An 18,080-nucleotide genomic window follows, 5' to 3' on the forward strand; every position below is an offset into this window, starting at 1 on the left:
ACAGAAAAGTGTCCATGATCTCTCCCTCCTCTAAATCTCGGATCCTTGAATAGTTAGAAAGGCATATTCTATCAAGCTACCAGCTATTTTATTTAGTTAATTTCTGTATGGGGTCTCCAGAAAATTTGTATATTCCTTAAATCCAGAAGCAGCTCTTTGCCTCTAGATTCCTCTTCTGTATAACTTTGAGTTGCAAAGGGAAAGGCAAGGGTAGAAGCTAAGAGGCCCTACAGAGGACACTGACATAAGGAAATTGTGGCATCAGGAATAGCCTCTTCCTGGTACACCCTGGGAATTGTCACAGATGAGGTGTGGTTGCCCTTCCAGTAAGCAGGTTGGCAGACTGTACAAGTTGAAGGAGGCTTTGCCCTTCCCCAGCAGCAATCAGATGCCCAGTTCCCATGGCCCTGAACAGCCCAGGAAGGAACAGAGTCTTTCCAGGAATAGTGACGGCTGGATTTGGGGGATAGTATGAGGAGACAGGCAGAGAGTGTGTGAATCTGTAATAGGATAATCTGAGGAACACAGGGACAAGGGAGGCAGAGAGATAAGATACTAGTGACCCTGCTTGCAACAGTGGAGAAAGCACTTTGAGATTCATGTAACTGACTCATTCAACTTTATACCATGGAAGAAAAAGTGGATAAAATTCAGCTCTTCTCTCTTCCAGTCTGCCTTTCTTCCTCTTCTTTTTAAGATCATGTTGTTCTTGGGGCACCTGGGTGGCTCAGTCAGTTAAGCCTCTGACTTCGGCTCAGGTCATGATCTCACTATCCGCCAGTTCGAGCCCCACTCGGGCTCTGTGCTGACAGCTCAGAGCCTGGAGCCTGTTTCAGATTCTGTGTCTCCCTGTCTGTCTCTGCCCCTCTCCTGCTCATGCGCTTGTGCTCTCTCTCTCTCAAAAATAAATAAAGATTAAAAAAAAAATTTAAAAAAGATCACATTGTTCTTTCTTTTGTCCCTGAATGCGGCCCACCTGCGGAGTCCTGCTGGGTCCTTGTTTGCTGGCTCTCTCCCGCCATCTGTTTCCTGACCAGTCCTCTGCCTGCATCACCCTGATATATCTCACTGTATTTACCAAACCACTCCTTCATTTGAACTTCTACCATTTCACAGGTAAGCCGGAAAGCCCATGCTGTTCTTCCTCTACTGAGCACCCTTTAAGATAATCAAGATCACACTCTGCCTTTTGTAGCAAGGCCTCCCAGGATCTTCTAAGCATCTTCCTGATGGGACCCTGCTTGCTTGCCCTCATATCCTGCCATCTGATAGAACTTTCTATTGGTTCTTTTCATCATCTGTGTTTTCCTTATACATACATACAGAATGCTAATTACAGAATTTTGCTAATTAGATCAGAGAATTCTCTTTCAGAATATTTTTCCTTAAGCAAGGCCTAATAGAGGCTTAGGAAATACTGGAAAATAGGTTAAGATCTGTTCAGTATTATCTAGGAGGCACAAGGTCCTTGTTTCTCAGAGGTGATTGTGGCTCACAAGAGGAATTCTAGCCTACCCCTCACATATTTCATCCCATGGAAACTCAGGTTGTTAGTTCACTTTTACTATGTAACAAACTTGCATTCTCATTTAGGTTATTTTCACAAAATTCACTTTGTTGCAGTTATAGGACTGAGGTCCCTACTTCCTTGCTGGCTGCCAGCTGAGGAGCCATTCTCAGCTCCATTTTTGGGCATAAGGTCACCTCTAGCTTCTAAGCCAGCAATGGCACAATGAATCTTTTTGATGCTTTGAATTTCTAGACTTCTCCTTATGCTTCCAATCAGAGAATTCTGCTTTTAAATGGCTTATGTATTAGATAGAACCCACTTTAATAATCTCCCAGAAATCTCCATTTTTATTAATTTGCAGTCAACTGATTAGTGACCTTAATTGCCTCTCCAAGACTTTAACTCAGGGGTTGATAGCATATCTACAGCCTCTAAACACAGATGAAGGGAGATATTATAATAAGAACAGGGATCATTGGGAGTCATTAGAATTCTGCCAGACTTCTCTGCCATTCTTGCTTTCCTGAGATGGACCTCATGCAAACTTGTATAATGGGAACAATTCCCCTGTTTCTTATATGAAAGCACCTGAAGTACATGAGACCTGAGAAATTTCCTTTCTGACTTTGCATCTACTTACCCCTGTGGCCATTCTCCCAACCAGCATCCATTTTTAAAGAACATCAACCCCTAATTTCTTCTCCCTTCTCCTTTAGTGAAGATTTAGGTTGTGCAAGTTATGGCTGCTAATCCTCACAAACAGTTCCTTTATTTTTTATAGTAACCGAACTTCAAGTTTCCTTCCCATGGTAAAGCCTCGTAAAACATTCCACCCTCTTGCCCCATGTCACAATGTTCCTTGGAAGGCTTATCCAGCGAGGCATTCTCAAATAAAAGCTAACGGTTCTTGGCATGATTTTTTTCCCCACTGTTTGGTTCATTGACTTGGATAGGATTGGACCCTCTACCACTCAGCTCAGCCACTTCCAGAATCGTTTTCATGTGTCCCCACCCTTGAGTCTCACAGACTGGCTGGCTGAAGAAGGCCCCTCCTGAGCAGCACTACACTTTTAACATTAAAGCGTGGTCTGTGCCTTTATACTCTCTCTTTGTCCTTAGTAAAAACCTCTTGATTTGATTTGTTTCACTACTCGGTGTTATCAGGACAAGGTGGGATTGCAGTGCTGAGGAGATCTGGGTTTAGTTTCTTATATATTTTTATCATTTGAATATGAACAGCTACCAGTTATTTAATGAAATTCAGAGTCATTGTCTGCCTTTTTAAAAATTTTATGTTTTTAATTTACATACAAATTAGCATATAGTGCAACAATGATTTCAGGAGTAGATTCCTTAGTTCCCCTTACCCATTTAGCCCATCCCCCCTCCCAAAGCCCCTCCCGTAACCTTCAGTTTGTTCTCCATATTTATGAGTCTCTTCTGTTTTGTCCCCATCCCTGTTTTTCTATTATTTTGTTTCCCTTTCCTTATGTTCATCTGTTTTGTCTCTTAAAGTCCTCATATGAGTGAAGTCATATGACATTTGTCTTTCTCTGACTGACTAATTTCATTTAGCATAATACCCTCCAGTTCCATCCACACAGTTGCAAATGGCAAGGTTTCATTCCTTTTGATTGCAAGTAATACTCCATTGTATACATATACCACATCTTCTTTATCCATTCATTGGGTGCAGCCACTCTGGGAAACAGTATGGAGGTTCCTCAAAAAACTAAAAATAGAACTACCCTATGACCCAGCAGTTGCACTACTAGGTATGTATCCAAGGGATACAGGTGTGCTGTTTCAAAGGGACATATGCACCCCAATGTTTATAGCAACACTATCAATAATAGGCAAAGTATGGAAAGAGCCCAAATGTCCATCGATGGATGAATGCATTCTCTGCCTTTTAACATGACAAGGATTATGGTGCCAGTAGCACTAAACATTTGAAGTTCTGGTAGGATTTTATGAAAGACAATTTAGAATGTCAGTGGCCTTTGAGGGGAATTTGTGATATCAATAGGACAATCTCTTTGTATGGTACTTTATAATCAAATGTTCAAAGTTTCCAAATATTTATAGACTTATTTATTTTTAAAGTTTATTGAGAGAGAGAAAGAGAGAACAGGGGAAGGCAGAGAGAGAGAGGGAGGGAGAGAACCCCAAGCATGCTCTGCACCATCAGCACAGAGCCTGAAGTGGGGCTCAAACTCATGAACTATGAGAGCATGACCTGAGCCGAAATCAAGAGTCGGACACTTAATCGACTGAGCCCACCCAGGCATCCCCCAAATTCCAAATATTTAATCATTAGTTTCATTAAAATTGTTGTGAAGATGCTTTAGAAACATAGAAAAACTAAAAAGATTATAATATTCCTTCCATTAAGTATTACTGAGAATAGGATAATAAAAACATGGACAATCTAACTCCCAAACTTCAATTCTGGTTGGCTTTCTTCCTACTTGTTTTCTTACACAATTCCTCAGTCTATGACCCTCTTGAAGTTCATCATATTTGATATTAGCAAATATTGCAGAAAAGTATTTGACTAAGATTCAGTTTTCCTTTGGAGAAGGAAAGACTGCTCTTAAGGGAAGAATGACAGGACTATCCTTGCAATCATGCAGGACTAGACACTGTGACAGGATGTGGTCAGTAGCACTTGAAGATCTATGAAGGCAGGGAAAGAGAAAAATTCATGGTAGGACATGGAGGGAAGGGTAGCAGGGGAGGGAGAAGGCCAGGATAACACAGTTGACAGGTGTAAGTAAAAAACCAAGAAAACAAAACAAAACAAAAAAACAAGAAACTGCATTTTTCTGAAAGCAACGTGCAATGGAAACAGCAGTAGAAATTAAGTGAGACCCAAGACTCTTTTGTTGTTTCTTCCAGTGTGTTACAGGAGAAAAGTTACTTAATTTCAGGTCAAGAACTATGACTTCTCTGAAATATTGCCCTGCTTACAAGCTAAGTTGGACTTTGTGTTTCACTGATATTGGCCAAAGGCAAAGGACTTGACTACTTAAGGAGCATGAGCTCCCACTCAGTGTGGTCCCCCTCACTCCCAAGTCCCAAGTCCCATGGGTGTGGGAACATAGATGGGCTGGCACAGATGCCTCTATATGCACTGGGTTATATTATAAGGGAGGACTATTTTTATAATTATGCTATAGGAGCTTAGGAAACCTGAATCTTCATAGCGGGCTTAAATGTAGTCTTTATTTCAAGGGGAGACAGCTTTATTATATTGGAGAGTAAGTATACCTTTCTTTCTTTTCTCTGGATGGAAACACTATCTCTATTTTCCAAAACTGAAAGGAAGCCTGTCTTTTGCTTTGGAAGAAAATGATATCTCAACTTTTTTTTTTTTATTCCAGCATAGTCAATGTACGGTGTTATATTAGTTTCAGGTATACAACATAGTGATTCAGCAGTTCTGTACATTACTCAGGGCTCATCGTGATGTGTGCTCTTAATCCCCTTCACCTAGTTCACCCATTCCTCCACCAACCTCCCCTCTGGAAACCACCAGTTCATTCTCTACATTTGAAATTTTTTTTCTTTGTTCATTTGTTTTGTTTCTTAAATTACACATTTGAGGAACTTACATACTGTCTTCCACAGTGGCCGTATCAGTTTACATTCCCACCAACAGTGCACAAGGATTCTTTTTTCTCCACATTCTCTCCAACACTTGTTGTTTCTTGTGTTTTTGATTTAGCCATTCTGACAGGTGTGCAGTGTGCTTTTTGGCTTTTTTTGTTTGTTTTTATTTCTAGGTTTATTCACTTATTTTGAGAGAGAGAGAGAAAGAACACAGAAGGGGCAGAGAGAGAAGGAGAGAGACAGAATCCCAAAAGAGCCTCCACACTGTCAGCACAGAGCCTAATGAGAGGCTTGAACTCATGAACCCATGAGATCATGACCTGAGCTAAAATCAAGAGTAGACATTTAACCAACTGAGCCACCCAGGCACCCTGCCTTTTGGTTTTGTTTTGGTTTGTTTTCAAAAATTTTTGAAAATGGTTATTATGAGAGAGAGAGAGAGAGAGAGAGAGAGAGAGAGAGAGAGAGCGAGCAGGGGAGGGGCAGAGAGGGAGGGAGGGAGGGAAGGAGGGAGGGAGGGAGAGAGAGAGAGAGAGAGAGAGAGAGAGAGAGAGAGAGAGAGACTCCCAAGCAGGCTACGTGCTGTCAGCTCAGAGGCCGATGTGGGGCTCAATCCCACTAACCACGAGATCATGACCTGAGTTGAAATCAAGTCGGATACTCAACCAACTGAGTCACTTAGGCGGCCCTGCCTTTTTGTTTTTAAACAAATAGACATTCTTGAGAAGACAGCCTCGAACTAGAGGGTGGTTAGTGTCTCTGCTTGTAGCAAGTGCAAAAAACATGAGAGACACATGGCAATTATCTTTCAACTCTCCTTGGAATATTCTTTTCTTCCCCAATAAAACAAGAGGGTTCTTCCACTTGTGATAGCCAATGATTTTTAGAAAGAAATTATTTGTATGAGTTTAAGAGTCTGTATGAAGTTGGCAGTGAGAGATGCTGAGCATTTGACAGTTTTTAAAAGCATGGAATTGAAGAATGAATGCACAGAATGCATTATACAACTAGAAAAATTATATCATACCTATGACAAATTCTCAGTAGCACCTAAGCTATTACAGGCATGTCCTGCAGACAACATCTCTGGTTAATATTTTCTTAAGAGAATACCTCTTGGTGTTAGTTAACCAAATTCCAAACACATATACAATGTGTATATACCCCAGTGCAACATTTTTTAGCCAAAGCTTATATAAGAGAATTTTATATATGCATTCCCAAATCTCAATATAATTCGTTTACTAAAATTACAAGTGGGCTAAACCTTGTTACATTCCAAACACAGTGGGTAGAAGATCAGGATCATGTACTCTGTGAAAAGAACCCTGATGGTTAACAAAGGGCACACAAGTCACAGATGTTGCTGGTGCAAAGAGAGACCTTGTATGTCATATCATACAAATAAAAGTTTTAAACAATACATTTATTGTCCTCCTCCTACCACATGTACATTTTATAATTTAACAAACCTGAAACATTTCAGCATAATTTATAATGGTTAATATTCAATTCAATAGTTGTACTATAATTTTTAAAACTTACCTGGTTTGTTGAATGTTTATATTATTTTTAATTTTATTTTAGAAGATAGGAATAAATACTTCATGAATGTTTGTAATGATATTTCATTGTTTTAAGACAGTACTTATTTCTGGGAAAATATTTGGCAGCAAAGAACTGGTTATGAATTTCCTGCATTGTTAAGGAATCACTAAGAAGCCATTTGGTTTATAGACTTAGAATATGGATACCAAGTGGCCTTGTTGGAGTTCCAGGTAAAAATTATAATTTTTAATACATCCTTAGGAGAACATTGGTGTCTAGTCTAAACCTGATTTGAGAGAAAAGTTTTCAAAAGATTTAGTAAGTTACAATATCACAAATTTTTCCAAGTGTCCTCTTAATTCTCTATTTTTTTCATTGTTCTGATAAGAGGGCAGTATTTTGATTATATCTTTACCAGATGACTTATTCACCTCTCTAAAATATATAGCATCACCAGCCTAGGTTTGAAAAATCATGTCATCTGAACTTTAAGTGCCAGTGGGTTCAAGAGAGGCTAAGAATAATCATAGCATATTTACATAACTATTTGGGCAAAGGAAAGTATAAAGTAGCATTCACAATGTAAGTTGGCAAAGATAACTGAAAAGGTACAACTGAAGGTATGATAAAAATTGAAGAGTGATATTTTATGACAAGAAGTCTCCAGAGAAATGACACCTGAGCCCTGACTGAACTGAGCTCAAAGTTTACCTTACTTTTAGATATTTCAGTTAGGTGATCTAATACATACCTTTAACTTTACTTTTTGAGCCAAATTATGCTGGGATCTTTTCTTACCTGCAACTACAATTGTCCTATCTTGTACCATGGGATTCTCCAACTGGAAGAACATAATCTGGCCCCCAGAGTTCCTCTCCAAAGGAGGAACTCAAACTAAAATAGTAATTGGCATAAGCACTGTCACTGTGAAATTTTCTAACCCATTTTTTATGACTTTAACGACAGAAGATCAAGACCCATGGTGTTGCACATCATAAATTAATTTAAATGATGAAAAAGTGTTTCCACCAAAAAATGCTAAATGGGCATTTATTCAAAGCAATCTATCTTTGAAAAAGCAAAAGAAATTTACCAAGTAATTATTTTTTTTTAAAAATGACACTGTCCATTCACATGTCCATTCATCTATCTGTTTGAGAAGCAATAACTTTGTCTAGCAATGTTGTAAAATTCTTTGCTCATAGAGAAAATTTTGCCAGTGGTTCTTGTGTGACAACTTCTTTTCCAGATTAGGGTACTAGCCAAATACACTTTTTTATATAATAGAAAGATGTGGCTATGGAGGAGTGGTGTTAGATGGAAGGCAGATTTGTGGTCTTGATATATACAGATACTTGACAAACCTGAATCTTGCCTTCATTCAGTTAGAGGGAATTTCTTCAAAAAAACATAACTTTTTATTCAAAAAATATTTTTAAAAACCATATCAGATGTTAAAGTCATCCCAACTCCAGTCCTGACTGAGGTCAGAATGTTTTAAGGGCAAAAACCAAAGGACCTAGTAGTGTCTTTTTTGCCCTTTAAGGACAGGGCAACACATAGTTCAGTGGACCGGTGCCAGCTGACCAAGGCAAGGAAGTATAGAATTTGAAAGTTATCAGTAAAAGGTACAATAATTTGACAGATCACTTATATGTCTGTCAAAACTACTAACAAAAAAATTAGGTCTCCATTTTGATTGTTTGTTTTATATATTTAATTTTTAAAAATTATTTTTTCATAGTCTATATTACAGATATTGATGAAGCTTATTCATTTTCCTTCACTCTGATAGTTTAGGAACACTATCCTAAACATTGTCTGAACCTCTAGACTGATGTGTCATACTATCAGAGACCTGGCCTGGGGGGACTTCGTGGGCAAGAGACTGTGTGGGAGAGCAGTGAGCACAATCCAAATCCTACATGAGCAATGCTGAAACACAAATGTGCTGCTACAGATGCATATTTAGTTATTTATCTAGGAACAAGGGTGAAATTGGGCAAAGAGAAATCTACAAAGACTCCTCCCTGAACCATTTCAGAGTTTTTCTATGAGACTAAAGCACACAAAAGAGGCAATTGCAGACCAAATTTCTTATTTTTTATTCTGCCTGTTGAAACTCAAGTTATAGAAGATACAGAAGAGTTTGAAATGAGGCTGAAGAGAAGGGAAGGTCAAATGAGGTGGTCAAGTTTGAAGGCATGGAGGCTGTCCCCTTCTAGGGTGGGTTGTCACACTTGGTCCTGTGTCCATGATGAGCTGCACACAAAACTCAGGCTCCTGACGTCCCACCAGACCTAGTCCTTGAACTTGCAGATATAAGGTAGCATCGCACCACAGTTATAATCTCTCCATTTCAGATATCCTAGAGAGACAGAGGAGCTCAGGTACATGTGGCTGGTGGAGCCCATGAACCCAAGGTACAGGCAGCCCAGATTCTGGCGTAGGATTCACAGCCTCTCCCTCATCCTCAGCAGTGTCCTACTCCAGGGGAATGGGACTCAAAGAAAGGAGAGATGAGAAGGGGTGGGAGAAGATAAACCAACCCTACATTTTCTTGCTCAAGGGGATTCTCTGACGGTCACACTGAGAAATAGGGAAAAAGAGGATGGAGAGGTCTGGCAGAAAGGAGCTCCTCTGTTACTTACCTGTGCTTGCTGACAGACTCCCACAGTAGCCGGGGTTTGGGTTGGTGGAGGGGTGTCTCTCCCAGGCAAGGTAATTCAGCACATCTGTGCTACTCCACTCCCATCCACCTGCATTGGGCTCATAGCCCTAGAGAGGATGGAGTCTAGTGAGGTTGAATGGCCATTAAAGGGCTCCTTGCAGGAACCCCTCCCCAGCATCATGGAATTTGGTCTGCTCCTCTAGATGCTGCCTGGGAGCCAAAGCTCTCCTCTGGGAGACTCCTCCTAACTCCTTGCTCTTATTGACAAATCCTGAAGCCCATAAACACAAAGACCAATAGACCCATTCAGAGTGACCTGTCACTGACTGAACAACAACGAGTGATGCATATGTGATTAGCTTCTGAACCTCAAAGACAGTGTCTTTTCCATAGAGCAAAAATGGATCGTCTCTTCATTTAGGAATCACTCTGCACAATACGTGTAGACTCTGTGAAGCTCAGAGAACTGAATTACATGGCCTCACGTGCAAATTAAGAAGCAGATTAACTTCAGCAGAGGCAAGAGACTTCCACAGAACTCAGCTGTTCAGCTGGCCACAAGGTCCTCCCTTTTCCCCTAATATCCTCCTGTATCTCTGAGCTCCAAGGCTCTCTAGGGCATTTACTGGGCAGACACAGGGGACAGGGAGTGGGCTCGGGTGGCGATAGCAGCTTGAGAGGTTATAGAGAGAAGATGTATTCATACCTCTGTGGGATCATGGAGCCCCATCCAGATGTTTGAGTAAGTGTTTGCACTGTTCTGTACTAGGGAGGCCACAAAGGATGCCTCAGCCCCACTGAGCACAGACACAAGGTGTCCCGAGGGTCTCTTCTGGCAGGCCATCTGTGTGGGGAAGGGAGAGACTCAGGGGAGGCCTGAGACATCACTGGGAGACGGGCAGTGCAGAGGTAGGGGAGAAGAGGTATACATGCAAAAGATGAGGATGCTCACCGTCACCCCCAAGGAACTCTGGGAAATGGACCCCCCCACCCACCAGGTCTCTAGTGTACTTGCCCTTAAAACCCCGACCTGCAAGTCCAAGTACTCACATCTGCGTTCATCCAGGATTTTGGTGTCATAAACAAGGCATAGCAGTGGGAGGCATAGGCCTTGGAGCCTTTGGGACACCTGATCCGTGGAGTGGGCACTTCCTTGGGCGAGTCTTCACCTAGGATGGAAGGACACAAAAGAGAGAGAAGAGGTGAATAGGAGACTGGGGATCAGGGTGGGAGGTGACCTAGAGGAACATCTATGGGGTCAGTGCTTTGGGAAGTGATGCCAAAGTCCTGACTGCCTCTCACCACTGCCAACACTTTCAGGATTTCTTGTTCTTGAACCAGCCCCACGAAATGAGGAAACCTCTCCTTTCTTTTCATCTTTCCCATTCACAGTCCAACCCTTCCCCGCTCTAGGATACACATTCTTGCCCTGGGTCCTCATTTTCCTTCCCCTTATTTTATTTCTGTCCCTTCACACTTTCCTCTTTCGCCTACCAACATAAATGAGAGTGCACTGACAAGAAGCAAAGGACCTCCTTGCGGTGCTAGTGGACCACTGTGATGCCTGCCACCCCTGGTTACCCTGAAGGATGGTGTGGTGATGGACGAGTTACAGGCCATTTCATGGTGTGGGGATATATGTCACCAGTACCACGAGAGTCTTCCTTCTCCTCTTGGCCCTGAGCATTCGCAAGGACCCAGTGTTAGAGGCAGAGAAATCTCACCTTGGACCTGAGACAGGAGCATCAGGCAGGAGAACAGCATCCAGGACATACTGGGGAGGTCCGTGTGAGGCCGCATCATGTCTGTGACCTGAGGAAGCAATCAGATTTCACTAAGAGAAGTGTGATCAGAGAGAGGACATATAGAGATCCTTGTCTTTCCTTTGTTAGTCTCCTAGGAATAAGTTCATCTTAGTGACATCCATCCCCTTGTATAGCTCTGGAAAGAACTAGAAAATCTGTACATGCTCCTACCCCATGAGACCTCCCAAGCCTGCCTGTGCTGAGTCTCAGAGCTCCTGTATCTGACAGAGATCCTCCTGTATCTTCCCCCAAATATGTACAGTATAGCCCTTGCCATGGTCTCATCTTCTGTCAGCTTCCACTCACCTGTCTTGCAGGGATTTGCAGTGGTTTGTCATGTCAGAGAAGATTGTGCTTTTATAAGAAAATTAGAAGGAGGGGCACTCAAATGAATTACAGGAATGTGGAGGGGACAGGGGTCATGGGAGGGGCTCCTATTTGTTCAAGGAAATTGCCACCACATGGAGGAGTCTCTTCCCAGCAAAGCCTGGGAATTGCCACAGATACTTCCTCTTTCCAGTTAGCAGGCCAGCACTTTTCCCAATAATAAGTGACATTTGGTCTTTCCCTGTCTCTTCCTTGTTATGGACTGGTTACACAAATTGTGGCACTGGAAAATGGAGTCGTTCTTCTGGTGGATATCTCAAGGACTCCCTTTGGCATACATATATATTTCTTTCTATTTTGTATAATATAGTTAATATAATTAATTATAATTTCATGATAAGTGGAGGTGAGTATGGGAATTACAGGTGAGGGCATAGAAGGAACTGAAACTAATAGGACAGATGGTATTTCAGGGTTTCCTCTTAAACACGGCGGCGAATTTTAATGAAAATTCAGAATCATCTGATGACTCAATAGGTAACCCAAGATATTAAGGAAAATGAGATGATTAAACTTGTCTTGCCAGTCTCCTGAGCGATGGAGCTTACCTGATGGATACTCATAATGTTATAGATTAAGAAGAAATGGAAATTAAAGCATATGGAGGACTAGAGTAAGACGAAGAGCCAAAGGAAGAAAACATGAGGCTTAAAGAAGGGTCAGAGCAGGAATTGGTTGAAATTGTAGATATCGTCCTACCTTGCCGGTAAGTTAGAGGTGTGGCATCAAGATGCTCACTGCCCTGGGCTGCTAACAACCTCCCTTGCAAGGCTATCATTTGGCTTTAGATGAAAAGACATTTATTTCTGTTACATTCTTACTGGGAGGGGGGCCAGCTTCCTGTGGGGTACTGAGAAAAGTTCCTCAGACAGGTTTACTTTCTGAGTTGGCAATTTTGCCACAGTGAAAAACATGTGGCTCATACGATGTGTTTCAGGGGCGTTTGGGCCAGTCCTAGACAAAGTTAGGCTGGGAGTTTCTACAAACCCTTTTTTAAACTATATTTTTATAGGCAAGCTTGTGTGTAGGTGTCTATGGTAGAGCTTTGTGATGAGGTCATGCAGTTAAGTTCATCATTGATTCATCTCCTCAGAATCCAAACTCAGTGGATCCCACAAATGATCTGATAAGAAATATAGCCAACAGATTCTTTTGTTAAAACGGGAAAAAATTATTACTTTACAAACATATACAAAAATATGTAAATGCAATCCTATGACTAACAGTGAGAGCTCAGTGGAAATTGAAGTTTAAAAGTATAAAAATAGTATATCATGAAAATATGATAGTTAAGACGATTGGGAAATTAATCTTGCTACATTAAAAGAATTACTTGAGGAGAAGTTAATAATGACAATTAACAAATCTGGAATGGACTGTGGTCCTGAATTCTTGAAAAATTCAGTGTAATGGAGCAAAAAATCCATTAAAAATTTTTTTTTAATGTTTATTTATTTCTGAGGCAGAGAGCGACAGAGCATGAGTTGGGGAGGGGCAGAGAGAGAGGGAGACACACAATCAGAAGCAGGCTCCAGGCTCTGAGATGTCAGCACTGAGCCCGACGCGGGGCTCAAACTCACAGACCGTGAGATCATGACCTGAGCCAAAGTCTGATGCCTAACCGACTGAGCCACCCAGGCGCCCCACAAAGAATCCATTTTAAATTAAAAGAACCTAAAGAGATATAGCAACCTGATTGAGTGAGTAAATTTTAATTGGATCTTGATTAATAAAGTAAGTCATTTCAGGGACAACTGTGAAATGTGAATATGGACTGATATTTGATAATCCTAGGATTTTAAATTCTCTTTCTTGTGATAATGGTATTATAGTCAGTAGATTTCCTTATACTTCTGATATTTATAGTGAAGTATTTATAGGTGAAATGTCATGATATCCACAACTTATTTTCAAATTATTCAAGACAATGTCTGTGTGTGGGGTGGGGAAGAGGTCAAGGAATGATAAATAAAGCAAATATATTACAATATGGTAACATTACCAAATCTAAGTGTAAGGTGTAATGGTATTATAATATTCTTTCAATTTTTTCCATATGTCTAAAATTTTCCAAACAGAAGTTATAGGGGCACCTGGGTGGCTCAGTTGGCTGAGTATCCAACTCTTCGTTTCAGCTGACAATCATGAGATTGAGCCCCGCATTGGGCTCTGAGCTGAGTGTGGAGCATGCTTGAGATTCTCTCTTTCCCTCTCTCTCTGCCCCTCCCCAGCTTATGCATTCTCTCTGTCTCTCTCAAAATAAATAAACTTCAAAAAAATAAGCAGGTATAGTTTAACTTACATGTTCACTATCAATAATAACACGTATGCATTTTTCTCATCATTACCATAAACTACAAATAGCATAATATAGAGCAATATTCATGTAGAATCATATGTACTCTACACATTAAAAATAAATTTTACAAATTCAAATGAAATACTAAAATATTATAAATAAATAATATTTAACAGTTAGCTATGTAAACAATTAAATAAAAACAAGAAAAAGCAATGAGGTAATTGATATTCTATGTCCAATCAGATAAAAATTGTATCTTCAGAGTTAAAAAGATACCATCTTTCAAAGCAGAGTTTAAATAGTTGTGAAAATGGAAAACCTCTGAGTCCTTCATTTATCTATAAGAGAAGGAAGTATATGTGGCTCTCTAAAATTTCTCTTCTTTTCAAACTGTGCTTGGTTTACTGTCCTCCTGAATCTTCCCTGTTGCCAGCTAGAAGGCAGTTAAATTCAGATACTCCTATGAGAAGTTATTAAAACTCAGTTTTGTTTTTAGTTTAATTCAAATAATGTTATATTATAATAAACCTTGAGGCTATAATATCCCTAACTGCAATATAAGACTTTGGTTTCTAATGACAGCTCACTAAACTCAGTAAAAGTTAGTTGTTATTGTTTTATTTGTGATTGTTCTTCCAAACAATCCTCATTAACCAGGCACTGAGAAGTTTGCTTAAATGCTATCTTTAAGGGAGCTGGTCTTAGGTTATTTACAATCCACTTCCTGGTGGTGGGAGAGGAATCCTTACTCTTGGAATAGCCAAGATTGAGCTTTAAGAAGTTTCCTTTGCCAAAAGATATGATGTCCAGGTTGTACTTCTTATCTCTATTAACTTCCAAGTCCAACAATATTTGCAGATAAGCCTTTGTATGGTTATTCCTAGAATTTATACAAGGGGGAAATGACCACTTTGCGGAAATCTAGTATATTTCTCCCAAGGATGGTGAAATGTGAAGGGTTCCTGGAATAGCCTTGAAGTATATTTTATTGGAGATTTATCACTAAAGCACACCCAGTTGGGATATATTAACCAAATACCCAGGATGCGACTTTGGTCCTTTCACCTTATCCTAAGCCTGTCAGAAAAAATGGGAACAACAAAAAAAAATGAGGTGCCATACACTTTGTGAAACAAGGCAGGCTGGCAAACCTCAAAGTCCCTGAGGCCAATGAGGGAAGTTATCAGAGCCCTGGAGAGTTGATACCATAGCTGCTGACATCTGGTTAATTATATGCAAGTAATGAACAGTAACTATTTTTATCACCTGTGCAGTTATTGGGGGCAATAAAGCTCTTATCAGGAAACTGTCAATTTTCGTTTGGTTTCAGCGCCTCACATTGGTCTTAGAACAATTCCCTGTTGCATATCATGTTGGTTCTTCCAATATATTTGAGTGTTTGATAAAGGCTATTTTTTGTTACTTAATTGTCTTTTAGGATAAACTAGTCATAATACAAAATGTTCTTCATTTGGGAAAAAAGTGAGATTATATTTCCAGCTGATCACCATCATTTATAATCAGTTTGTTGGTGGAAACTCTGCAGATCTGAAATGCATTTCCAGAGTTTATATTTCTTTTGGCAGCAAATAAAAATAAAAATCAGAAATGCTTTCATAGCTGTGCTGCTTTTCTTTTTATTATGCATTGTTTTTATGATACAGAAAAAATTAATAAACATGTATGTATTCACCATCTAGAATGAACAGCAATCATATCTTGCCATTTTCACATCTTTATTTTTTTAAGAAATAAAAAAGTAAACAAGAAGTAATGAAGAAATAACCTAGTAGCTATTTCTTACTTCTTACTTAATTTTTACTTCTTCTCCATTATGAATTTTCTAATCATTCTTCCCATTTATATTTTTGAGCATTTGTTGAACATAGATATATCAACTCTATGTAGTATTATCTTATATTTCTAGATTAACATATATGTGTCGTATTTCATATAACATTCTACAATATTTTTGTTCATTTGACCTTAGGTTTTAAAATCTATTTTGAGATAAATAGTCTAATTCTTTGATTTTAAATGCAATGTAGTATTTACTCATCTAAGTATTTCAAAAGTATGTATCCTTTCTTCTATTGGTGGAAATTTACCACTTTTCATTGATTTTAAGGTTTGTAATTTACCCCATTTTAAAATCTCTAAAATCGGGGGTTGCGTGGGTGGCTCATTCCATTAAGTGTCTGACTTCGGCTCAGGTTGTGATCTCTCACCGTTGGTGAGTTCGAGCCCCGTGTCGGGCTCTGTGCTGACAGCTCAGAGCCTGGAGCCTGCTTTGGAATCTGTGTCTCCCTCCCTCACTCAGCCTCTCCCCGGCTTGTACTCTGTCTCTGTCTCAAAAATAATGAACATTAAAAAAAATTTGCTTTTAATGTCTAAAATCTAAATGCAGTGGTAATAATGACAAACATGGTCTTCATCTTTGCTGTGTATGACAGTGGTTAGCAAACTTTTGTAAAGGACCAGATAGTAAATAGTTTGGGCTCTGTGGGGCATTCTGTCTCTGAACTCTGCCATTGTAGCATGAAAGTAGCCAAAGGCAATATGCAAATGATGGACATGTTTGTGTTCTAGTTGAACATTAATTATTAACACTGAAATTTGAATTTCATATCATTTTTATGTGTCACACAGTGTTACTTTCAGGTGTACAACACACTGATTCAACAATTCTATGCATTACTCAGTGCTCACCATGATAACTGTAGTTACCATCTGTCACCATACAACATTATTACAATATCAAAATACTCTTCTTTTGATTATTTTCGAACCATTTAAAAATGTAAGAAAATTCTTTGCTTATAGGCCATATAAAAACAGGCAATAAACCAGATTTGTACCACCGTCTACTTTGCTGACAACTGGGACATAAAAAATTAGAAGTAAAATAATCAAATAGTAGTATAACTAATCAATTATTTATAATATAGTAAGAGCCCTGAAGAACTAGTATAAAGATTTTGATAGCATAAAGCAGGAGGGGTGTGACCTGATCTTAGCAGACAGTTAACAAGTTGGTGTGATTCCAAAAGGCACTTATTTTGATAATTTTTGTTCCAATTGTAAAAGAAACAGATGTTTAATCATGAACCCAGTCTAATCAAAAGAGCCCAGAAAAACACATCCATTTCAAATGTACTTTTTCCAAATAGTTATAGTAAATTAAGTTCAATGAAAGCACCATTTGTGGAAAAAAAGCAGTATAAGAAAAAAGGTTGGTCTCAGATACTCTTCTCCAAAGTAACATTACCAATTCAAAAAAATCTAAATTCCAACTGAAGATTGTGTTCAAGAAACTAGAATATGCAGGTCCAAGTTCTCCATCCAAAATCCATTTCCAGATTAGAGGTTCACAGTCAGCATCTATGACCAAAGTGAAGTCTAGGTCCTGGTCCAAAGCCCGGTCCAAAGTCCATATCTACCTAAGGACAAACACCATCCCCAAGGTTGTATTCCTAGGTATATTTCCACTCTGGATCTTGTCCAGACATAAGGTCCAGGTCTAATACCTGGTCTGAGATCTAGGTCAAATTCATTTTTGATTTACAGAGTCAATATTCATGTCTAGATAAAAGTTTTAAGATCGTGGTAAAGTTCTAGAGTCCAGTTTCACATCTGTGTTTAGAAATGAAGTCCGGGGCACCTAGGTGGGTCAGTCAGTTAAGCATCTGACTTCAGCTTAGGTCATGATCTTGCGGTTTGTGATTTTGAGCCCCGTGTTGGGCTCTGTGCTGACAGCTCAGAGCCCAAAGCCCGATTTGGATTCTGTGTCTCCCTCTGTCTTTCTCCCCCACCCTCCCACCCCCCTCCCCCGCTCACACTCTGTCTCTCTCTCAAAAATAAATAAATATAAAAATTTTTTTTTTTAAAAAAGAAAGAAATGAAGCCCAGGTCCAAGTTCTAGGTCCAAGGTCATGTCCAGGTCCAGACTAAGTCTCAAGTCTGAGATTAGATGTCTAGATCAATGTCAAGGACAAACTCACAAGTCCATGACTATGGAGCATGATTAAGGTCAGATTCAATGTTCTGCACAAATTCAGATCCTAGTTTTAGGTCTCCTGTCTCATTCCAGTGTATAAGTCTAGAGAATAGGTTCACGTTAATGTCCAATATGTGAGATCCAGGTCTTGGTCTAAAGTTTAAGTTTGAAATTATGGAAATTTCAGGTAAAAGGTCCAATGTCAAGTTCCAGTCCATATTCAGTACAGGCTTATGGTTCATTCC

At 39.6% G+C, this 18,080-nt stretch overlaps 2 protein-coding genes across 7 annotated transcripts in view; one reads left to right on the forward strand and one right to left on the reverse strand.

Moving 5' to 3' along the window:
- Positions 1-18,080, forward strand: part of LOC102949004 (lithostathine-like) — a 423,911-nt gene that overhangs the window by 248,154 nt on the left and 157,677 nt on the right. The window lies entirely within an intron of this gene.
- LOC102949303 (lithostathine-like) lies at positions 8,795-11,153 on the reverse strand. The gene is made up of 5 exons (XM_007083496.3): positions 11,069-11,153; positions 10,395-10,513; positions 10,051-10,188; positions 9,325-9,451; positions 8,795-9,041 (listed from the first exon to the last, which is right to left on the reverse strand). The coding sequence occupies exons 1-5, from the start codon at positions 11,145-11,147 to the stop codon at positions 8,974-8,976; spliced, it is 531 nt and encodes a 176-aa protein (XP_007083558.1). The 5' UTR covers positions 11,148-11,153; the 3' UTR covers positions 8,795-8,973.

This window comes from Panthera tigris, chromosome A3, assembly GCF_018350195.1.
Source record: "Panthera tigris isolate Pti1 chromosome A3, P.tigris_Pti1_mat1.1, whole genome shotgun sequence".
Taxonomy (NCBI): domain Eukaryota; kingdom Metazoa; phylum Chordata; class Mammalia; order Carnivora; family Felidae; genus Panthera; species Panthera tigris.